The sequence below is a fragment of the Sarcophilus harrisii genome, chromosome 2 (assembly GCF_902635505.1).
Source record: "Sarcophilus harrisii chromosome 2, mSarHar1.11, whole genome shotgun sequence".
NCBI lineage: Eukaryota > Metazoa > Chordata > Mammalia > Dasyuromorphia > Dasyuridae > Sarcophilus > Sarcophilus harrisii.
Genome location: NC_045427.1, coordinates 104,731,311 through 104,755,996, shown reverse-complemented (window position 1 = coordinate 104,755,996; position 24,686 = coordinate 104,731,311). Strand labels below are relative to the sequence as shown.

The window sequence follows — 24,686 nt, the reverse complement described above, 5'->3', positions numbered from 1 at the left end:
AGGGAAGGAATCCATTGTTTTTCATGTAATTCTATTAAATGTAGAAAATTAGATTTTAAAAGCAAGTCTTTTTATTCTCAGATCCTTTCAAGGCTGCTAAATAAGTGTCATTGTTTTTCCTTACCTATAGGACTGTCCAGTTTAAATGATGAGGTGAGGTGTCCCTACCACCACCCAGAATCAATCACATGTTTTTTTGCCTTTGTTCAGGAGCCAGCTGGGCCCAGAAAATTTAAAAAAACAAATGCCTCACCCAGGTTAATCCTGCTTTGGCTGCCCTTCACTACACAGAATTACCATCCTCCCTTCCCCAAGTACCCCAGACTTCTTGGGTTTGTTTTTTTGTTTGTTTGTTGGTTTTTTGCACTAAGGCAATTGGGGTTAAGTGACTTGCCCAGGATCACACAGCTAGGACATGTTAAGTGTCTTGAGACCAGATTTGAACTCGGGTCCTCCTGACTTCAGGGCTGATGCTCTATCCACTGTGCCACCAACTGCCCCTTTTTGTTTTTTGTTTTTGCCCAGATTTCTTGAAGAAAAACAAAAACTTGGATTCACATTACCTTATAGGCTAAAGCACATGGCCAAAGCTTTAGATTAAGAAATCTAGACTTACTAATACCCAATATTCAGAACTATCAGTCCGGTCCCAGAGTTTTAATAGCTAAGGTACATTAGCTGTACAAAATTACTGTTTTATATTGCTAAGAGCTCTTAGCTCTAAATCTATAATCTTGTTTACAATAAAGAACTATAAATAATACTTAAAATCATATATATGTGGAATTTTTGCCAGCACAAATAAATTAAGGGGTTTGTATTTTTTTTTTAAAGAAGGGAGAAAAAGTGGTTTAGTGAAGAATGAACTTTTTTCCACTTATAAAAAAAATAATGCCTTATAAAATGTCTTCTAGTTAATTCAGCTGTTCAGAGTTGCCAAAAGCTACAGCAAATCTCTTTATTTCTTCAAAATGCTGTTTTTCCCAGCACTGTCTTGTACTTTCTTCTTTACAAACAGGAACTCCTTTGCAGTTTAGCTGTAATTCTGTTTGTTCTGCCACAGGCACAAAACTCAGTGCAACAGTTGCATAATGTTCTGAAAATAGAATAGAAAGCGTATGAGTTTTTTTTTCCAAAAAGAAAAAAACTCAATTGATACTGCTGAATTCAGGGTATTATAATAAATAAATAGGAGTTTGGCAAAATCAAGAGTTTTGGAGAAGATGACACATATCTTAACACTTGACTTGCAGCTCTTGGAAACATCTCAGGTAAATTCCTAAGATTTCTTTGGTTTACAAGAGAGATAGGGAGGGAGGCTAGAGGTGGACGGAGTTAAGGGATGGCAGGACAGAGCTCTATTCCAAACTAGCAGGAATAGCATTACCAAAAAAAAACCAAAAAAACTCAAAAGAATTTATCAATACTTTTTTATCAGTACATTTATCTCCATCTTTAAAGTGGGAGTAATATTTGGCACTACACACCTCAGAGTACAGCCATAGAATAATGCTTTGTAAATTTTAAAGTCTTATTGAGCTGGGGAGAATGTGGAGAAGGGGAGCAGTTGATTTTTTTTTTTTTTTTTTTTTTTTGGTTACAGATTCTTTCTGCTTGTTAAAATTAGACTAAAATAACGGTAAGAATTACTTACCTTCTGGCCAGCTCTTACATCGCCACTTCATAACAATCCTTTTATTGGATAACTGAAAACAGAGAAAAACTCCCCTGAAATTATTTCCAAAACTAGTGTTTCAGCAAAACCAACAAATTAAAACTGTGAGAATTAAGGAGGGGGAAAAAAACGTTGGGTATAGTCTTCTTCATTGACTACATTATTAGAGCATGCTGACAAAACTTTTTTTCTTTTCTGTTTTGTGAGGAAATTGGGGTTAAGTGACTTGACCAGGGTTACACAGCTATAAATCAAAATTCTTTAAAAGCATGTCAAGGAAAAAGGTAAGAGCCATTATATTTGCCAGTGTAGCCACAAGTGTCCCTCTTCCCATAGGATGTGGTTACAACTTAGCCACCCACTCAAAATAGGAGAAATGTTAATTAAAGCTTAAGATTCTTTAAAGGCAGAGTACTAGTTTGAAAACAAAAGCAAGCAAAATCTGAGCATTCACACAGAAACTGCAGAGGATATTATATAAACTGATTCCAACCTCATGTTTATTAAACACCCTATGATTTTATTTTTAAGGTATATGAACTCACTCCATTATATAAAACAAAACAAAAAAATCATGTCAGTCAATAAGCATTGATCAAGCACCTGTTGGAGGCTAAGTCCTGTGCTAAGTATTGGTTATCCAGGTACAGCAGCTTCTTAGGAGCATACCTTTGTATCAAGGCAGGGGTGGCGTCCATTGTGTGGGTATGTGTAATTAAATACAAATATATACAAAATGATAATGTCAATTTTATGCAAATAATTAAAATACAAGGTAGTCTATGTACTGGCAGTTATTAATCAGTAAAGGTCTCATGCAGAAAATGGTGCTTGATCCATGTCTTAAAGGGGAAAAAATGGACATAGAGGAAGGTAGAAAGCTATTATCATGGGAGAACTGACCCCAAAGCAAGCGGTTTCTTTCGATTTAAATTCGGTGTTAACTTACCAATTCTAGATATTCACCAGTAACAGTCCCATCAAACATTTGGAATTTGCCTCCTTTTTCAGCTTCTATCACAGCAGAAGATTTAGAAAACTTTTGCACCAACTAAAACAAAACATACACAAAAAGCTTTTAAGATGGTTCTAGTATATCCAGGTCTTACATTAAGCCAAGGTTTGTAAGACATTGGAATGAGAAGACTATAGAGCACATTTTAAGCTATCAGTGAACAATCACAAGTCTTAAAAATCAAGGATATCTTGAGTTTTTCTTTAAAAATCTTTCCTTGAGTAAACAGCTGAAGAAATGCTTCAGCTGAATATCAGCTAAAATGCCTTTTTCTTGAAGTTAATGAGAAGCTGTCCCTACATCCCCTTAGTTGGAAGAAACTTAGTTTAATTATGGCCTTTTAGGAATACGACAAAAAGGCAGTTCACTTTCCAGTCTTAAAAATTGGTTCTAGGACACTTACATCCTTAGTGGTGAAGATGCTATACAGTTCTTCTACTGCTGTGTCAAATATTTCCCTCATATGTATTGTCACTGTTGGAATCCTCACACCTACTACATCCAGAACCATTGGAGTCACAGAGTCCTAAAGCCCAAGTGGCAAAAAAGAAGGCCCAAAAGACAATTAATTGAGGATCCCACCAGATTGGCCCCTTGTCTATCCCCCCTTGTCTTCTCTGGTTTGCTCATTAAAATGTGACTAAAAGATTCCTGAATCATGGACTTAATCTCTTAATTGCTTATTATCTTTGTGGTCTACTAAACCTCACAACCTAAACCCTTATTTATTGCAACTGTACATTATCATAAATTAAAGATTATAAAATCTGTAATGTCATGTACATACAGTGATTAACACTAAAAGATTCATCCCCACCAGGGAGCCTAGAAAGCCAATTTCAAATTTACCTATCCAAAAGGTCATTAAGAAAGGAAAGGCAAGGCTGTCAGCTGATTTAGTATAAAAAGGTTATAATAAAAAAAACACACTTGGTACCCTCTTCTATAGCCTCTCGGCTAGCAGTGGGATGCTAGCTTTTCAGATGGCATTACTGATTCCAATTCAGTGTATGGGCAGACTTGCTCCTGGTGGGGAAATTCGAATACACTGCTTCTGATCCCCCAAAGTCCCACTCGTGCATCTACACAAAGACATAAAAACTAGTCCACTAGTTCCTCAACAATATGGTGACCAGTAAGTCTAACAGAAAAAAATGGGTTAGATGTCCCATTCATATTTCTGGCCTTCTTGATCACTTGTACCACCAAACTCTTTTCCCAGCAGCCAACAAACCTGAAAATTATGTTCGCTCAATTTTCTTTTTGCAGTCAGTTCCTGAGGAGGTGCAGTTTTTGTTGGCAAAATCATTCCTGTTGTGAATTCTATAAAGAAAGGCATGTAATGAAAGATTTCTCTCCTTTTAAGCACAAACAGATAAGACAGAGGGACTGAAGCAACAAAAGGTATTGAAAAGTGTTTATAGAAATGACTCATTGAGAAAAATGGGAGGTTCATCCCGTTATTTTTCAGTTATTCCATCATGTCCACCCATGGTGTTTTCTTAGCAAGGTTTGCCATTTTCTTCTCCAATGGATTAAGACAAACAGAATTAAGGGATTTGCCCAGGGTCACACTGCTAATGAGTGTCTGAGGCAGGATTTCAACTCAGATCTTCCTGGCTTTAGGCCCCGCCCTCCATTCACTGAACCACTTAGCTGCCTCCTGACCTTTGTTAAAGCAAGCCTTTTACCATATCTTTCCATCCTGAGAACTAGTTAGTTATATAAGCCAGATGTATCCAAATGCCTTTTTATGAACTGAGTTTTCTTGATTTTTTTTTTCATCTCATTAGAATATTTTTAATTACTAATATGAACTGGATCTGTATTGAAAGACCTGGGATCAAGTCCCTTCTCTCTAGTCTTGTTTTCTCAGTCTAGAAAATGGGGCAACATAAACATACTAATCATCAACAATTGTGAGACTAATCATCTCACAGGGTTGATGAGAGGCTTAAAATGAGGCCATTTATTTTGCAAATCATAAAACATGATCTAAGTAAGGAACTTATAAAATCCAATTATATAAATTTTATCTTACAATATTTGATGAAACTGATGCAGATATCAGATTATCATTATCAGATGATATCAGATATCATTCAATTATTACTCTGATCATTCATATCATGGAGGCGGTGACCCTGGATTCTCAAAGCTTATGATCTGGGTCAATTGAGTCCCCTCCACAGAGGAGAATACAAATTCCTAGAGCATTTAAGCTGCACCCTGGGTCACTGTCTTCTTGTGGTAGAAGGGTCTGGATAGCTCAGTGAAATGATGCAGAGTTACAGATCACAATGGGAAGTTCTGACAAAAGGTAATCCACCCCAGTATCTTTGCGAAGAAAACCTCACGGACAGTAATAAAAGGATAGTGATAAAAGAGATGGCATCAAAAGATGAGCTCCCTCAGATCAAAAGATTGTCCAATGGGAAGAGTGGGAGACACTAATGAAGTGTTTGGGCCAAAATCAAAAGGAAGCCCAGCTGCAGATATAGTGCTGTAAAGACCAATATTGCATAGGAACCTAGAATGTAAGATCTAGGAGCCCAAGGTAAGCTTGATGTGGTCAAACAGGAGAGATGGAAAGATTAAACATTGACATCTTGGGTGTCAATTAACTTAAGTGAATGGATAACTCGAGGGTTATAGCAAATACTTCTTCAACAACCCAAAAGTTGACTCTACACACTGACATTACCAGATGATCAATATAGAAAATAGATTGATTACATATACTTTGCAGCCAAAGGTAGAGAATCTCTATACAGTCAGTTAAAATAACCTAAGGATGACTGTGGATCAGATCATGAGCTGCCTATTAAAAGCAGACTTAAAGAAAAAAGGGAAAACCATCAGACCATATAGGTATGACCTAAATTGGGATTTCTTTTTTCCTTTCTTTTTTTTTTTTAATTAAAGCTTTTTATCTTTCAAAACTTTATATACATAGACAATTCTTCAACATTAGCTCTTGTAAAACCCTGTGTTCCAATTTGCCCCCCACCTTTCCCTATGCCCTCCCCCAAATGGCAAGTAGTCCAACATATGTTAAACGTGGTAGAAATAGAGGTTAAATCCAATATATGTAATACATATTTATACAGTTAACGTGCCACACAAGAAAAAAAGAGAAGCAAAATAAAATGCAAGCAAACAGCAAGAAGAGTGAGAATGCTATGTTGTGGTCCACCCTCAATTCCCACAGTCTGGGTGTAGAGGCTCTCTCCACAGCTGAACGAACTGAAGGAACTAGTCTGAATCATCTCTTTGTTGAAGAGGGCCATGTCCATCAGAATTGATTATTGTATACTCTTGCTGTTCCTGGGTACGATGACCTAGTTCTGCTCATTTCACTGAGTATCAATTTATGTAAGTCTCTCCAGGCCTCTCTGTATTCATCCTGTTGGTCATTTCTTACAGAACAATAATATTCCATAATATTCATATACCACAATTTACCCAACCATTCTCCAATTGAGGGGCATCTATTCAGTTTCCAGTTTCTGGCCACTACAAACAGAGCTGCCACAAACATTTTGGCACATACAGGTCCCTTTCCCTTCTTTAATATCTCCTTGGGGTATAAGCTCAGTAGTAACACTGCTGGATCAAAGGGTATGCACAGCTTGATAACTTTTTGGGCATAATTCCAGATTGCCCTCCAGAATGGTTGGATTTGTTCACAACTCCACCAACAATGCATCAGTGTCCCAGTTTTCCCACATCCCCTCTAACAATCATCATTATCTTTTCCTGTCATCTTAGCCAATCTGACAGGTGTGTAGTGGTATCTCAGAGTTGTCTTAATTTGCATTTCTCTAACCAACAATGATTTGGAACATTTTTTCATATGACTAGAAACAGTTTGAGTTTCTTCATCTGAAAACTGTTCATATCCTTTGACCATTTATCAATTGGAAAATGGCTTGAATTCTTATAAATTTGAATGCAAAATTCCAGAGAATAGCAAGAAAGATAGTTTTCCTAAGTGAGCAATTCAAAGAAATAAAAGAAAATGTCAGAATGGAAAAGATGAGAAATCTTCAAGAAAATTAATGATATTATGGGAAAGTTTAATACAAAAATGAGCATGATAAAAACCAAAAATGGTAGGGACTTAATGGAAGCAGAACAGATTACAAAGAGATGGCAAGAATACACAAAATAACTATATACCAAAGATCTTAACATCACTGATAACCAGATGGTGTGGTGACTGATCTAAAGCCAGGCGTCTTGGAAAATGAAAGTCTAATGAGCTTTAGGAAGTATTGTCAAGAAGAAGCCTAGTTATTTAACTTCTATGTAGAGTATATCATGTGAAATACCAGGCTAAAAGAAACAAAAGCTGGAATTAAGGTTGCTGGGGAAAATATTAACAATCTTAGGTATGTAGATGATACCACTCTGATGGCAGAAAATAAAGAGGAATTAAGAAGCCTCTTGATGAGTATGAAAAAAGAGAATGAAAAAGCTGGCTTGGAGTTTAATATCAAAAGGGGGGGCGGAACCCAACTCAGATCTCAGCAATCAGTCTTATCACTTCCATTAGAAGCTTTTTATCTTAGAAGATAATTAGAATTAGAAGAAAAAACAAAAGCAGTGTCAGATTTTATATTCTTGGGCTCACACATTACTACAGACAGTGACTTCGGTCATGAAATGAAGTCACTTGTTCCTTAGAAGAAAAGCTATGGCAAAAATGAAGAGCATGCCAAAAAGCAGAGATATCATCTGGCCAACATATGATCAAAGCTATGGTTTTTCTAGGAGCAGTGTATGACTATGAGAGCTGGATTACAAGGAAAGCAGAGCACTGAAGAAATGATGCTTTCAAATTATGATGCTGGAGAAGACTTCTGAGAATGCCTTGAACAGCAAAGAGATCAAATTGGTCAATTCAGACTATTCACAGGAAGGTCAAATACTGAAGTCAAAAGTTTAAATACTCCAGCCATATAATGAAAAGACTCACTGGAAAAGACTTTGATGCTGGGAAAGACTGAAGGCAAAAAGAGAAGGGGATAGCAGAGGATGAGACGGATATTGTCATGAAAATAACATGGAAATGACTTTAAGATAGTTTATTTTTCATTTTTGAAAAGACCTCTGATATCAGAGAATTGATGCCATGGCATTTAAGTGAACTGGATTTAAGTGAAAGTGGCCTGTGCAAAGTCACTAGTCTCACTTTTCTTCTTAGAATCATCTGGGTCCAGTGGCAAGATAAGACAACTGGAGATAGTCCTGGATGTAGTGGGAGACCTTTGGGAAAAAAGAACTTCTTCCCTTGCCTGGCCACGTCTGCTCCTGAGATGTACCCTGAGTGCTATTCCACTTCCATAGTATGTATCTTACAAAATTATAATGATTGTCTTATTTTTGTGTTGTGATTTTTTCCCCTTTTAATGAAAATAATCCAGTTAAAATAAGACACGTACACACAGAACTACCTCTTCTAACAATTATCTATCTATGTGTGATGGTCAACCTTTCTAAGCTTCAGTTTGTTCATCTATAAAATGAGAGGCCTTAAAGTTCCCTTCAGCTTTAAATCTGGGATCCTATGGTCCTTGTGTCATTCTCCAAATCAAAAATCTTCAGTGACTCAAGATGAAATGCAAACTCCCTAGTTTGCCATTTGAGGCCCTCCATAATGTATCCAGTCTTATTTCACACATTTCCCTCTCTTTAATCATCTAGGCAAACTGGACTATTCCATAAACAGAATAGAGCATCTCCTGCTTCTGCATTTACCCAGACCATCTTCCAATGCTTTATGTCCTTAAAAGGCTCAGTTTGGACCCTGTCTTACCTCCTTTGTGTAGCTGCTCTAATAACAACTATATAATATTTATATATCACTTAAAGGATTGCAAAGCCCATACACATTAACCCTCCTAATGGGCTTTCTCTGACTGCTGAATATATTTTTTGTCTCCTCAAGTATTCCTAGAGCATTCTGTTTTGATTTCTCCTTTGCGCCATCATATTCCACCTTCTACCCTGTATACCTCCTGTAACCTCCTGCCTCCTTTCAACTCACTCCTCTTTTTCCCAGCCACAGTCAGTATAAGAACTGGTCATTTTTGGCTTTTCTAGATTCTGGCTGACAGGAAACTTTGCTAGCCCACTGTAGGCATTGTAATATTATCTAATTGAATTTATATCATGGAAGACATTAGGGTTCTACAGAGCCCAAGGTGAGAGATAGCAGACTAAAATATGACTAGGTGATGTGGGAACTAAGTGAATCAGATCCATCTTGTGACTCAGTTCTGGAGCTAGCTTAGTTCCCTTTGTATTCAATTATGTAGGTCTCATCCAATTTCTATCTTGTGAAGAAAAAACTATTAAGAGAATGGTGAGAAAACTTTATTGCACTGTTTTAAACTATCCCCACATGGCTAGCAAGCTGGACCATCTCGATCTGTTGCTTAGAGACTTTTAACTAAGGGCCTATGTTATGGTGACCAGACACTCTGTTATATTCAAAGTTGCATCTAGTTTTCTCACAATTTATGTATCTCAAGTAACCTATATATCTTATTGGAAAACTGCCCCTCCCCACCCCCCACCCCCACCCCCCGGACTGGTCAATCAGTTCTTTTGAATGAACACAGACACTTGGGAGGAGTGAGATACCCTTTTTCTAATTTCAGGGACCGGCACTTTTTTATTCTTCCCTTCCCAACTTGGGAAATTCTCTATATTTTCCTCCAATTAGAAATAAGATTACTAGGACAGCTGGGTGGCTCACTGGACAGCCCCCCTATAGTCAGAAGGATCTGAGTTCAAATGTGATCTCAGACACTTATACTAACTATTATGAACCTTGGCAAGTTATTAAACTCCAACTGCCTTGCAGACTCCCTCTCCTTCCCAAGAACTGTCCTCCTCCAGAAATCAAATGGCCTAATTTTATATGCTGATTAATTTATTTTCATTTAACCAGTCTTTTAGAAAAATTGTTTTTAATACATAAAAATCTCTCTCACTTGTATTCAGAGTCTTTAGACTGACCGGGGAGTCTATGAACGTTTGACTAATAAATTACGTGGCTCCTCATTAATTATCAACCACAATGATTATCAGGATATTTCTATCAGGAGGCCTGTGATCCTGATCCATTCCCACCACCACAATCCCCAGAAAAGGAAGACTATATATGAATTCAAGTAGACAGAATGGGACCTTATATATGAGTAGTGGCAATGTGTTAAGTATGCACCTATGGTATGAAGAGAACTGCTTTGTGTCTCATAAGCACCTACTATGTGAAAAGCACCTTTTTTTTTTGAGCTCATACTGATGCACATTTTGCCCACCAAGTAAAAGTCTGTCGTCTCTGCAGTGATCAACTCCTTTCTTTCTCCATTCTGCCAGAATAAAATTAATCCTAGAGCAAAAATTTATGTATCTATTCCTGATGAATCTGGTATTAAAGTAAACTAACTTGAGAATTAAGATGAAGTAGTAAAACTTAGTAAACAGTAAGGGAAAAAAAAGGCCACACCAAAATTTAGTGGCTTTACCTGTTTTCAGAGCTGTCAGGTAATCCTCAAGGGCTTCTCTGACCTTGGCCACCCCTGCAGTTTTCATGAGATCCTTCAGTGAATCTCCTTCTCCTTTCTTTTTACTCACGTTTACCTATAAATCAGAAAAATATAAACCTGACAATCTGATTTCAAAACAGCAGAATCATTACAGTGTGTTGAGTAGGTTTCCTTCTACAAAAAATTCTCCAGAGGTCTAAGACTAAAATAACATGCATCACATGATCATAGTTCTCGATATCATCCTGTCCAGCCTCTTCATTTAACAGATGCCAAAACTACAGAAGGCCCTAGGAAGCTAAATGACTTGCCCAGTTTCCCAGAGATGGGATTTGAACCTGTCTTCTCACTTCAGAGTCAATGCCTCCAAACCATTAGGCACTCTCTCTCAGTGCAATCCAGAAACCTTTAAGAAGAGCACTAACTTCCCTCTCTCATCAGCTTTCCATGTATGGTGCAATTTGTGATGAAGAGGGATCTCTCCAATAGACAACTCTTACCAGTCCCTTTTATGAAAAGTTAGACATCTGAGGAAGTCGCAATTAACCCTGGGAACAGCTATTATTTTGCTCTCTTTAAAAGTTATTCAGTGATACAGAGAGGCAACTGTCACAGGAAGTACTCTGGAAGAAGGGAAAGAGACAGAAGAGGAAAATAGCACTACACTAAGAGAATTCACTCATTAAAACAATGTGATGATTATAACTCACTAATACCGCCAAATGGAATTACTCCATGGGATAAGCACTTCTCTGAGTGCTCACCTTTCACAGCAAAAACAATTGATTTTAAATATGAGCACAAACCTCTGTATCATCTACTTCATTTTCTTCAGAGAGGTGGGGTATTTCAACCGATCCTCTATGCTTTGCACCAGATTCCTTGACTGTACCTTAAAAGGACAAAATGAATCCTTTAATTAAAATCAAAACCCAATTATACACAAAAGCCAGCCTTTGCTTGCCTAACCCACACAGCACCCTAATACAATTTAAATAAAGTCATCATACAACTGAGAGCTCTCTACCAAACACAATCACCAGTTCTCTCTTTCCAGCATACAGCTCTAGTCCATCTACTGGATGAGTAAGCTAGGTTATCAAAGGTCTTTGCTTATACCAAAATGTCTTCCCCATGACACTGGGCCTTTAAGTCAAGAAACTATCACCTAAAGGTAGGAAAGGGCTATTATATTTTTAAAAGCTTCGGGCCTGAAGGGCTATTCAGGAAAATAGGGGAGAAGAGAGACCAGAACATAAGTCAAAACCTAGTAAAACTATTCACCATATTTCTATCTGGGTGAAATTATGCTCAAAGGAACACTAAGCAGCCTTGAAAGGATGTGTGTGTGTGTGTGTGTATGTGTTGGACTATATTATATACGTAATATTACATTATATATGTGCACATTATATATAAATATATTATATTATATATTATTATATATATTTTAAGTATATCTATGTGTAAGATACTTATAGAAATGTGTATTTTGAGTTTACATTTCTATGTTAACCATATGTTATATATAATGCAAAAATATGCATTTATATTTACATATTACATAACATACTACATATAACAAATATACAAAGAATGTATAATTACATCATGTAATATATTTATAATGTATACACACATATAAGTAAATCGTATATAGGTTGACATAAATATATTCATATATAACATGCATAGCATGTAATATATTATGCACGCATATTTGTACACACACACACACACACACACACGCACACACACCCTCAGGTTTCTCCTAGGACCAGGGAGAGGTGGTCACCTTTTTCAAATCCCTGATCCACAGGCAAGCCAGTAACAAACAGCACTGGACTTGGGGCTAATGAATAATGTCTATACAGGGTTCTCTGTCTACTGAAACAATGCCAGGAGAGGAGTTTTATCAGTTGCATGCCAAGAAAGTCTTCACTACTGAAACACAGAAGAGTTCCTTGGTACTTCTCTATGAAGCAGCATTTGTCCATTGTGAACAAGTCATAACAAGATATCAGTAGACTGATTAATCTAGGGACAGGATTTACCTCAAGTTCAGCAAAATGTAAACCACTCCTGGCAATTCTGTGGTGAAAATGGAAAGATGCAGGCTGGATGGCTGGGCTGTACAGTTAGATAGATTCAGAACTGGATGAGTGTCAAGACCCAAAGAACTGGTGTCAGTCTGCAGGAAGTTTGACCATGGAGTGCCTCTGTACTCTGGCTTTGCCCTCAGCTCTTCTGTTCAACATTTTTAACAGTAATTTGGGTGGGGGCGTATGTGGTATACTTAATAAACCTGAGGGTAACACAAAGCTGAGTCGGATAACTAATAGATGACAGAATCATAATCCAAAAAGATCTCAATAGACCAAATAGAAGACTGAAGATATTATTATTAAATTTAATAATGATAAATATACAATCTTGCACTTGAATTAAAGAAAGCAACTTCTACACAGGGAAAAAACTTCCAGAAAATGTTATATATGAAAAATTCCTTGAGGTTTTTTGGACTTGAGGATCATTTTGAGTCAGCTATGTGATAAATAAGCAAAAAAGCTTATAGATTGCCAGAAGCATACATATTTACAATGAGGTTTTAAAACTTTTTTTTGTTATAGTTCATTAATAGATGATTCAGCAACTTTTTGAGCTATACTCAATTGTTCCAGATGCCCCATTTACAAACTCCAACATAAAGAGAAAACAAACTGGACATCCTAATTTATCAAAGAAATTAGTTTGAAGAATTTGCTATTTTTATATGCCCTGTGCTCTCTCATCTCCTTGCCTCCCCATGATATTTCTTCCGCCTAAAATGTCCTCTTTCTCCCCCCCTCCCCCGTCATTACCTGATGAATTCCCACCTATCCTTTATACCCCAGCTTCTTAAACTGTAAGTCATGGCCCCATATGGGGTTTCATAACTGAATGTGATGGTTGTGAAATTATGATTTTTTATCAGTAAATGTTTGATTTGTTTACCTGTATACTCAGGTCATGTAAAAATTTCTTGGGCAAAAAAAGGATCATGAGTGGAAGAAGTTTAAGAATTAGTCCAACTCAAATGCTATGATTCCCATGAAACTTTCCCAGATCTCACTTTCCCCTTTTGAAAATGAGCTTCCCTCATTAAGACTTTTTGGAATCATTATCCTAAAAATGTAAAAATTTTGCAGGATTTTTTGAGGGGAGTAAAGTTCAGATAGTTCAGTAAAAGAACTATCCTCAGTAAGAATTAAGGTCTCAATTTTAAGATGATGAAATTGAAACTATTACCACTCATATGAAAGTGTTCCAAATCACTATTAATCAGAGAAATGCAAATTAAGACAACTCTGAGGTACCACTACATATCTGTCAGATTGGCTAAGATGACAAGAAAAAATAATGATGATTGTTGGAGGGGATGCGGGAAAACTGGGACACTGATACATTGTTGGTGGAACTGTGAACGAATCCAACCATTCTGGAGAGCAATCTGGAGTTATGCCCAAAAAGTTATCAAACTGTGCATACCCTTTGACCCAGCAGTGTTTCTACTGGGCTTATATCCCAAAGAGATACTAAAGAAGGAAAGGGACCTGTATGTGCCAAAATGTTTGTGGCAGCCCTCTTTGTAGTGGCTAGAAACTGGAAAATGAATGGATGCCCTTCAATTGGAGAATGACTGAATAAATTGTGGTATATGAATGTTATGGAATATTATTGTTCGGTAAGAAACAATGATAGAAGGATGAATACAGAAAGGCTTGGAGAGACTTACATGAACTGATGCTAAGTGAAATGAGCAGAACCAGGAGATCATTTTACACTTCAACAACGATACTGTATGAGGATGTATTCTGATGGAAGTGGATTTCTTTGACAAAGAGACCTAACTCAGTTTCAATCGATCAATGATGGACAGAATCAGCTACACTCAGAGAAGGAACATTGGGAAATGAATGTAAACTGTTTGCATTTTTGTTTTTCTTCCCGGGTTATTTTTACCTTCTGAATCCAATTCTCCCTATGCAACAAGAGAACTGTTTGGTTCTGCACACATATGTTGTATCTAGGATATACTGCAACATATTCAACATATATAGGACTGCTTGCCATCTAGGGGAGGGGGTGGAGGGAGAGAGGGGAAAAATTGTAACAGAAGTGAGTGCAAGGGATAATGTTGTAAAAAAAAAAATTACCCTGGCATGGGTTCTGTCAATAAAAAGTTATTATAAAAAAAAAAAAAAAAGAATTAAGGTCTCTGTAGTGAAGTGATTAGGTCCATGCTAGTAGTGGGGTGGGAGGTAATAAGTGAAATTTATTCTGTAGTTGTTTCAACTGATGGTGGAAATGGGGAGCATTTCATCAAAATGTTATTTTTGTTGCCCCAGAGTTGTCTGGGATAATCTAATACTTGGTCTTTGCCTTTGAGTAGATACTAATTATTTGTAATTAACACCCTAATTATGTACATACAGCCAGTATTTGCTAAAATATGTCTGAAAAGTCACTCTTAACTACCTAAACCCTCCCTTTTGTCTTGTTTCACTGCTTTCTAGGCAAGCCCTTTTTACATAGCTAATGATGAAGTTCCATCCTGACTGCAGTTAATGTATTAATTGCAAATGATTCTTATTTGGCTCAATAAAATAAGGAAAAAAAAAAAAAAAAAAAGACAGAAAGTGGCCTTCCCTTTCATACCTTTGTTTTCCCCAAATACCACTTTCATTTACAAGTCTTGAATGCACTAAAATAGAACAATGTGTTGTCATTATCTGTGTTTATTGCTTATCTAAATTTTCTGTTTCCCCCAGTGACTAGCACAGTGCTCTGCAGATACCAGTGTTTATTAAATATTTACTGGATGGGTGCATATTTAGCCTGGAGAAGAGAAAGCTTAGTAGCAGAGGTTTGGGGGAAGGATAAACAAAATGGTCTTGAAAGATCTGAAATGCAATCACACAAGAGCTCACAGCTCTGAGATTTGTTCTGCTTGGCCCCAGAAAAAATTGGGACTCATGGTTAGAAGTTAGAGGGAAACAAATTTGTATTCTACATAAAAAATAAAAATAAAACTTTTGAACAATTAAAAATGCCCCCAAATGGGAAGGGGCTACCTCCATGTCAGAGAGGTAACAGAGAGAAGAAATGCTTTCCTCACCACCACCCCCACTCTGGAATCTTCCAAGTCCATAATATCTGGAGGAGAAAGTCTGAGTAAAGGTTCAAGGTGATGAGGAAGGCTTACCCACTTCTTAAATTTTGGTGAGGACTAAATTCATTTCCTTTTTCAGGATGCTGCCTTCAATAAATATCTTCCTCCAATATGCCCTACCATCTTTGAGAGCCTGTCACTGCATTTACTGAAATAGCCACAGACCACAAATGCACTAATGAGGCAGAAGTCCTTCCCAGTGTAAAACTGGGCCCTCCTGCATTTGGGAAAAGGAAGTTCATCCCTAAGGCTTTTAGGAAAACCTCTGCCAGTACTTTCCACTCAACCTCTCAGAAAGCCACAGAAAACTTCTATTGGAGGGACATAGCTGGTACAAGCAGGTAAGTGGTACTGGATAAAGGGCCTCAAGATCTGAGTTTACGTACGGCCTCAGACACTTCCTGGCTATGCTGGGCAAGTCACTTAACTTCTGTCTACATCAGTTCCTGAACTATAAAAATGATAAGAAAAACACCTCCCAGGGTTGTATAAGGTTCGAATGGGCACTGGTGTTTAGTAGGGTGCTGGATAAATGCCTGATAAATACTCCCTTCTGTTCACTGGGTATATACCAACCCTTAAAGACATCACTTCCAAATGTGAGGAAATATCCAAGCATTGAAGGACAATCTAGTCTTGAAAATGATTCCCATGTCATCTATATACTGTTTTTCCCCAGCTACCTCAGCAAATATTTATCAACCAATGCTGTGGGAAAACAAACCAGTTGAAAACTACCATAGTCCCTGTCTTCAAGGAGACCATAATCAATCTTACTAGGAAGATATGACTCAGACACATAAAAAGCAGAAAGCAATGTAAGGCAGAAAACAATAACCAAGTTCATATTTTACACGCTCAGTTAAGAAAGCAAAGAGTAATAATAAAGCAAAGAGTAATGTGTCCCCACAGACACTGGGAAGGAGGTAGGGTTTGAGATGATCTCAGAAGGTAAGTAAAGGAGAAACAACATTCCAGGCACCATGAGGAAGAGAATGGGATCTTAGAGGTTCACATAGTCTGTCGTGGAACATTATATATTATACATATATATATATATATATGTATATATTTTTAGAGGTTCACATAATCTGTCATGGAACATTATATATTATTATACATATATATGTATATATTTTTATATATGTATGTATGTAAAATGTCTTTTTTCTTATTCTTCAACCATAATAAAATTAACCATAAAATAAAATCAATCCATCAATAGAAATTGTCAGTCACTGTGCTAAGCACTGAAGATAGTAATTAATAATAAATATTTACAAAGCAACTTCAAGGTTGATAAAGTGCTTTGCACTTTGGTCCTCACAACAACTCTGTGAGGTAAGTGTTGTAATTACACCCATTTTACAGATGAGGAAATTGAGTCTAAGACAAGGACACTTTTCCAAGTTCATGACTAGTAGATATCTGAAGCAGGATTCAAAGTTAGGTCTCCCTGACTTCAAATCCAAAACTCTATACCCTTCATCGCTTTATAGGTTCTAAAATAAAGGTGCAAAAACACTCAATATACCCTTATCCTCAAGAAGCTTGTATTCTAATGGAGGAAATAACATTCATAACTGGGCGTGGGTGTGGGTGTGTGACTGTACACAGGCTACATACAGAACAGGTAGGAGGTAACCTTAGCAGAGAAGGCACTGGCAGTTGGAGAGCCCAGCAAAGGCCTCTGGGAGAAGGTGGCCTCTACCACCTGAAAGAAGCCAGGATGCCACAAGACCTGGGGAACAGCTAGTGGAAAGGTGTGGAGACTAGTTGTGACATCTTGTGTGAGAAGCATTAAGTGTGCCAGTTTGGCTGAAAATCCATAGAGTGCCTACAAGGGAGGAATGTATAAGACTGGAAAGACAAGAAGAAACCAGTGTGTAAAGAGCCCTAATGACTCAAAAAGGAGCTTTTATATGATTGTAGTGACACTACAATCATCATATCACAAATTCACAGCAGTACTTGAACCTTCTCTTTTCTACCTCCAAAACACTTACCAAGTAAAAATTCTTATTTCCAACACCTCTACAAGAAAACACTAGGGCAGAAATGATAATACCTTGATTACAAATTAGAAGATTGTGTGGCTAGTAGCCACTGAAAAGGCTGGAATCATCCCTAAATCCAAGAAAGAGACATAAGTACTATCTTTTCCTTAAATATCAGCTTCTAGGCTAGGCAGCAATAATCAGTAAGTATTCATTATTTCTTTAGCTTGGGAAAGATACCGCAATCGTTATACCTACCTAAGCAGCCCATTCTAAAAGAAAATCCCAGGTGTGACCATATCAGAAGCCTGACTTCCTGTGGCCTGGGAACAAACGGTCTCATCTCTCATTCTGTTCCCTCCAAGTCCATGATGACTGCTCCTCAAAATCACTGGATTTCAGATTTGGAAGAAATATCAGAGACTATTAGCCCAGCTCTTCTGTGACATACCTAACAAGTTGTCCCCTGGTCTATGCTTGGATATCTCTACAGAGAGAACTCGCTATCTCCCAAGACTACCAATTCCACTTTTAGATAAGATGTAATTGGTGGGAAGTCCTTTACATGAAACCTAAACATAGCTCTATAATTCCTGCTCTTTGCTTCTACTCTGCTATCTGGAACCAAGCTAAACAACTTAATTCTTCATCCATCTGATAGCTGCCTTCAAATGCACAAAAGTAACTGTTACAACCCCTATACACCCCCATTTCCTTCATCTAGCAATCATATGGTATGATCTCAAATCCCTTCATCTTTTTAAGTCTTGCTTTTTTACATGCTCTCCAACCAATCAACATTCTTCCTGAAATGTGAATTGAACACATTTTCCCAAGGTTGATCTGACAAGAACTAAATAGGATGGGACAATTATCTTCCTAATCTTGGAAACTAAGCCTCTCTACATGCAGCCTAAGATCAAATGAATTCTCTTGACTATAACAACATTCTATTGACTCAATGAACTTGTAGTCTAATAAAACCCACAGATCTTTTATAGATGGAATTATGTCTCTCCCCATCCTATAATGCACTTAAAAATTTGTTTTAATGATCTCTTTTGTTTTTAGATCACCTACATTTCCCATTGTATTCCTCCCCTGATTCCTTCCTACATCCACCATTTAAAATAAAGAATTTTTATAAGGAAAAAAAAAGTTGGATATAACTCACATTTTTAAAAAGTCTAACATTATACATAACATTCCACACTCACAATTACCCACTTTGGCAAAAAAAAAAAAAAAAAAATGGAGAAGATATCTTCTTGTAACTCTACTTTGGATCAAGCTTAGTCTTTATTATTTTGCAGTATTCAGTTTCAAATGCTGTGTTGCTGTTGTTCTTTCCATTTACATTGTTCCAGCTGGTGTTTTGCATCACTTCATATAAAGTCATGCTTCTTAGTGTTTATCATATTCACTTTCTCAAATTCATTACATAACAGTATTCTACCACACAGTTTAGCCATTCCCAAAACGAAAAACATTTATTTTGTTTCAAGTTATCTACTACCACAAAAAGCATTTTGATGAACTGAGGTCTTTATTTTTGTCATTGCCCACCTTAAGGTATATGCTTAGCCCATTTTGTGTTTTTGAAGCTGATTTTTTGAACCCAAGAGGAGGATTTTACATTTACCCAGTCGGATTTCATCCTAATTTATTAGTTAAGCCCAATGTGCCAGCTTATCAAAATCTTTCTGAACAGTGATTCTGCCATCAAATATGTTAGCTATCCTTCCTAGCTTTATGTCTTCTGCAGATCTGCTAAGGATGCCTTTAATGCTATTGTCCTAGTCGTTAATAAAAATGTAAAAAATCAAAAAAGAAGGAAAAGGCCTGGAGCATTCTACTAGGGAACTTCAAAATTGATAGCAAATCATTAATGATTGCCCTTTGGGTCTCAATCATTCAAGTATTTCCCTACTTCACTATACAATTACCCTGACCACATCTCCACCTCTTCCACATAAAAAACGTGAGAGACTTTATTACTAATCAATATTGATAAATAACAAAGTCTTATTGATTTGCTAAAAATCCAAGTAAACTATATCTATATTATTCTCCTCATTTACCTGTTAGAACCTGGTATGGTCTTTTCTTGAAGAAATTAGGATGGTTCTTTGTAATCACCATTTCCCTTTCTATTTATTTATCCTTTCTGACAAAAACACTATAAAATAACAATAATGAGAAGGAAAGGAGTTACAGAATTCTGTTAGTATTTAGAAAAATAATGTTTTAAGAACTCCCTCCAACAACTTCTCAACCAGAGCACGATCCATCTTTGATTCAGTAGATAAATCCTAGAGAGGTTCAGGTCTTGAGTACACAGATGTCAAATGGCATGTCCAGAATAACAAAGCTAGTAAAATGTCAAAGGCAAGATTTGAACCCAGCTTTTCTTGACAATGAATGTAATACAACACTCACTAGACAATAATATATTCTAGAATGTTGACTGGAATTAAAGTCAAGCTCACTAGCCTAAAGTTTACAGACTCCATTCTCCCTTTTCTGAAATCCAGGCATTTACCCAATTCAAATCTTACAACATGTCTCCTGTCCTCCATAAGCTTTCAAAAATCACCGAAGATGTCTCAGCCATGTTTGCCGTGACTTTTCAGAGCCTGTATTTATAATTCATCTGAATCTAGTATCTTGAACTTATCAAGTGCATGGCACATAGATAAATAAAGCATTTATCAAGTGCTTACTATCAAGGGCATCTAGATATTTTCTGTCTTATTCCTAATTAACTTGAGTAACAATTCCCAATTAGCCATTTTTGTTCTGATCTTTTCAGTCCAAAGATGATTCTCTTCCATAGAGAAAACAAACAAAATCAAAATTGAGCATCTCTGCTTCTTTTCAGTTACTAGTTACAGTGTCATCCCACCCACTGTGAACATTTCTTCCTATTTCTTCTTTGCTCTTATTTTTCCCAATGTAGCTTAACAAGAAAAAAAAATTAAAGAGAAAGAAAGAAAACAAAAATAAACAACTTTTGGTTATGTTAGCGTTCCTCATCAGCCTCAGCTCATTCTCAGTGTTAGTGTTCCTGACACTGTTCTTACAGGTTCCATACCACACTGTCCCCGTTACCTTTCCAGCTCAGTTTGATGTTCCACTCATAGAAGAAAATCAGCTTCCCCTTGCGGCTGCTGCAGGAGGCCTCCCCTTCCACCTGCTTCAGGTCACTGATCTCACAGCTGCCAACCTCATTCTCCACCATGACCCCCACCAGGAGCTCCCGCAGCTTCCCCTTTGACCAGTTGGTTGCGTCCCGCTCTGTCCTGTTGGCAGGAAGTTCACTACAGAGATTTACCCAAGAACAGAAGTGCCATGATGGGGTCATCCTTGCCTCCCATCCAGCCCCAGGTTCCATCCCTGAAAGTTCACCAAGGGAGTGGGTTATAAGAGAACAGGGTTCCCCCTGCAGCATGGTCCCCCCAAACATCATTTCAATCAATTACCCACTGCTAATCTGAAATCTGGATTTCGCTAAAATGTTATTAAATTTGCTTATAAGAAAATAAACAAATTTTGCCTGTATCATTCCTTAAAGACACATATTCATGACTGAATATGTAAAGAAATACTTTGTCTTTCAAGGATCCCTTTCAAACCACATTTTTTTGGGGGGCAAAGCAATAAGGTTAAGTGACTTGCTCAGAGTCACACAACTAGTAACAAATCCATTTATTCAACCCACATTTAGCTAGTCTCTAGTGTACTAACTACCACAAATCCCTAATGATAATATCAGGAAAGTATGAGAGGAAATCTATGCCCTCAAGAAGATTTTCACTAGTAGAGAAGAAGACAACAGGGAAAATCCTGCAATCCTTTGCCCCATTACATCTGTGAAAAAGTGAATCAACAGAAGTTTCTGAGGAAAGAGCAGTCAGGGTGACCCAGGGTCACCGGAAAAGGCTTCATGAAGGAGTACACAGCTGGGGTGCCCTTGAAGAAGGATAGGGTAACCATAGGAAATAAGGTGACCCTAGGTAAACCATAGGAATAACTCAAGCAAAAGTGTAGTAGGGAATGAATATGGAATTCCTGGAAGGAGGAGAAGACAAATCAGGTTAGAGCAACGGAGCCATCCCATCTAACCAACCCCATTTCCCTACTGTTCTCGGTATAAATTTCTTGCTCCAGCCAGGGTAGCCTACTCTTCCTACAAAGCTGTCATGTTCAACTCTTCTCATCCTCCCACTGCTCCTTGGAGTGCCCTCTCACATCATTCTCCCACTGCTTATCCAAATCCTGCCTGCCAAGTCCAGCAAAAAAAAAAAAAAAAAAAAAAAAAAAATCCCATATCTTCCATAAATCTCAAAGTTTCTCCATTCCTAATCCCCCTTTTCTGAATTTCTACACTGAGCAAGCTATCTGGTATCTAGCCTTCTAGAACACAATCTTGTATCTACACATGGCTCAAAGTTTACAGAGACCTTTCAAATGGTTTTCCTCAATGTTGATCTTGAATTGTTTCCTGTATACTAAGGGTTGCCTCTCCAACAAAGCTGGTCCTTGGACAGAAGGATCACATTTCATATATATATATATATTTTTTTTTTTTTGGGGGGGGTGACATCAGAGCACCTAGTACACCATCAGAAGGTAATCTGGTATAATGAAAATGGTTGGACTTGAAGTCAGAAAACCTCACTTTGGATCCTCCCTCCCCCCCACTTCTGTTGTGTGACAACAGGCAAATCTCTTTATTCCCTTAGTCTATTACCTCTGCAAAATGAGGAGAATAATACTTATAATACTCACCTTGCAGGGTTGTTGTGAGGAAAATGCCTTGCAAACATTAAAATACCATAGAAATGAGAGTTATTACTAAGCACCTAGGAGGGAAACAAGAGCTCTGCTGAAGAGCCTTTTAATAGACTTATTGGGGGATGTCTTGGCAGGTATATGGTCTCCTGGAATATTCATCTCTCTCAAAAGAAGTTTTTTTCTTCTGTAAAATAATTTGGATGAGACAAGTTCTAGTCCTTTCCAGTTCTAACATTCTGTGACTCTCCCAAGAGACTTAAAAGTCTTGTAGGCTAGACTAAACTAATTTACATGAAAAAACTCACTGCCAAATGTATATGTTTATAACCTGAAAACCAATGAGGAACGGAAGTCCACAAATATGCCAAGGAAAAATGAGTTGGGCAGAACTTAGAGTTAATGTGGCTGAGGTCTTCAGTGTGATTGCCATATATACCAATGTAGGTCATACCTCCACAAGCAAATCACCTAATACTAGGTCAGTAGAGGAAAGGGTTTGTAAAGCTCGGATCAAACTCAACCTCACTGATGAAAATCAGCCCTAATAATTCCAAATAAAGCCCAGACTCAGGCATAGTTGTCCCTCTCATATAGAGATTGGCCTATCAGTTTCCTGAGGAAAATTGTTTTAAAGGATATGGCACTTGGGATTGCATAGATAGGTTGATGGGCTTGGAGAGAGAAAGCCCTGAGTTCAAATCCTGCCTCAAACACTTAACCTCTCAATCTCCTCATCTGCAAACTGGGGATAATAATAACAGCACCTACCTTCCAGGGTTGTTGAGACAATCAAATGTGGTATCTTGTAAAGTTGTTAACATGGTGTTTGACACATAGTAAGTGCTATCTAGTTATCTATCTATACACATATGTGTGTGAGAGTTACTATTATTATATAATCTACCAGCACCTAAAGTTTATAATAATAATCAATAACGAGTATGGCACCAAGGAAAGAGTCCTGAATTTGGAATAAGAGAACCTAATTTAAAATCCTGTCTCTGTCACTATCTATGTCGCTTGGGCCTCATCTATAAAATGAGAGGGTTTGGACTAAATAGACTATAAAGTCCCTTCACACACTTAATCTATGATCCTAATAGCCCTCATTTATAAGCTTTAAGATATTTTAGATAGATTATCTCACTTAATCTCTTTAATAATCAGTAATTTGTGGTAGCAAGTATGATATAAACCCAAACCAAAATAATCCAAATGATTCCACTGAGCTCCAGTCCAAGTTTCCACCTTCGTCTAACTAACCCTTAAGCATAGCTGCTTATATATATATATATGCATATGATCGTACATATTTATATATGTATATTCTACAAGCAGTCCCGATGTCAGTTTGCTCTCTGGGAGAAAGCAGAGGAACGCTAACTGGTCCATGCTCTTGCCCTAATCAGCACCTAGCTCCTTCTAACCACCCCCACTACCTGCCCCAGACTCACCCCTAAGGTTGAAGGCACCAGCCTGTTGTACCCCTAACGAGAAAAACACGGTGCTGCAGGTAACGAGTCTGAGGGAACGCCCCCGAGCCGCTCCCAGGGCAGAGTTCTGGCTCTCAGCTAGCTCACGCCCACGAGGCCTCCTGGGCCGGATTTGCGAAGGTCCTGGGCTTCCCAGCCTGCCCCGGCATCCTTTCAGCCGGGGTTGCAGGTAGTGCACAGCCAGAAGCATCCTCCGCGGGGAGGCGGGCGGCCACGCTCGGCTGGAAGCCGACGCCGCTACCCCTGCTCAGACTTTACTCTCCCTCCCCAAGGTTTCGCCGCGTCCCTAAGCCTGAGACGGCTCCATCACCTGGCCCCTCTCAGCGCCGCGGCTCCACCGAAGGAGGGCAAGTTACCGAGCAAGGGCACCGCCCCCGAGCGCTCCGACCCGGGCTTCCCCTTCTCCGGGCTTGGGGAGCCCCCATTCCCCTCCCGCCGCCAGTCGCGGGAGAAGGGACAGAACTCGCCCCCCGCCCCGCCCCCGCCCGCCCAGGTTGTCAGCAGCAGAGGAAGCCTGAGCCAGGTGCGCTCCGGACGGGGGGGGGAGGGGAGAGGAAGCAGAGGGACCAGACCAGAGAGCGGGCCGGGGCGGGGAGGAAGGAGGCGCAGGCAGGCGCGCACAGGATGCGCGAGGAAAGTGGGGGGGGGGGGTCCTGAGCCGCGACAAGGGGCGCGTGAGGTGGGGCGGGCGCCCGCCGCCCGCAGCCCGGAATCGCCCGGGCACCGGGAGGCGCTCCGGGGCCCAGACGGGGAGCCGCGGAACGTGCGCCCGGCGCTCCGCAGACCTGCGGCGGCCTCCAGCCCCCGTCCCGCGGCCGCCCCCTCCCCGAGCCCGCACCAGTGCCAGTTGTTTACGTTGGTCCCGTCGGCCCTCTCCTCCACGATCCAGCGCGGATCCCCGTGCCCCCACTTGGCCATGGCGTCTCGGGCCGCGG

At 38.8% G+C, this 24,686-nt stretch overlaps 1 protein-coding gene across 1 annotated transcript; it reads right to left on the bottom strand.

Moving 5' to 3' along the window:
• Positions 1-642: 642 nt before the first annotated feature.
• On the bottom strand, positions 643-24,686 carry AHSA2P. The gene is made up of 9 exons (XM_031950531.1): positions 24,607-24,686; positions 20,573-20,763; positions 11,059-11,144; positions 10,232-10,346; positions 3,925-4,013; positions 3,094-3,216; positions 2,625-2,726; positions 1,655-1,706; positions 643-1,096 (listed from the first exon to the last, which is right to left on the bottom strand). The coding sequence occupies exons 2-9, from the start codon at positions 20,700-20,702 to the stop codon at positions 915-917; spliced, it is 879 nt and encodes a 292-aa protein (XP_031806391.1). The 5' UTR covers positions 20,703-20,763; positions 24,607-24,686; the 3' UTR covers positions 643-914.

Bases quoted from the DNA above. Each gene is read 5' to 3' on its own strand.
- AHSA2P (XM_031950531.1), bottom strand. From the start codon at position 20,702: ATGGTGGAGAATGAGGTTGGCAGCTGTGAGATCAGTGACCTGAAGCAG. The intron at 4,014-10,231 runs GTAAAGCCACTA...CTTTCTTTATAG, and splicing joins CCTGACAGCTCTGAAAACAG to AATTCACAACAGGAATGATT. The intron at 2,727-3,093 runs GTAAGTGTCCTA...GTTTTGTTTTAG, and splicing joins GCATCTTCACCACTAAGGAT to TTGGTGCAAAAGTTTTCTAA.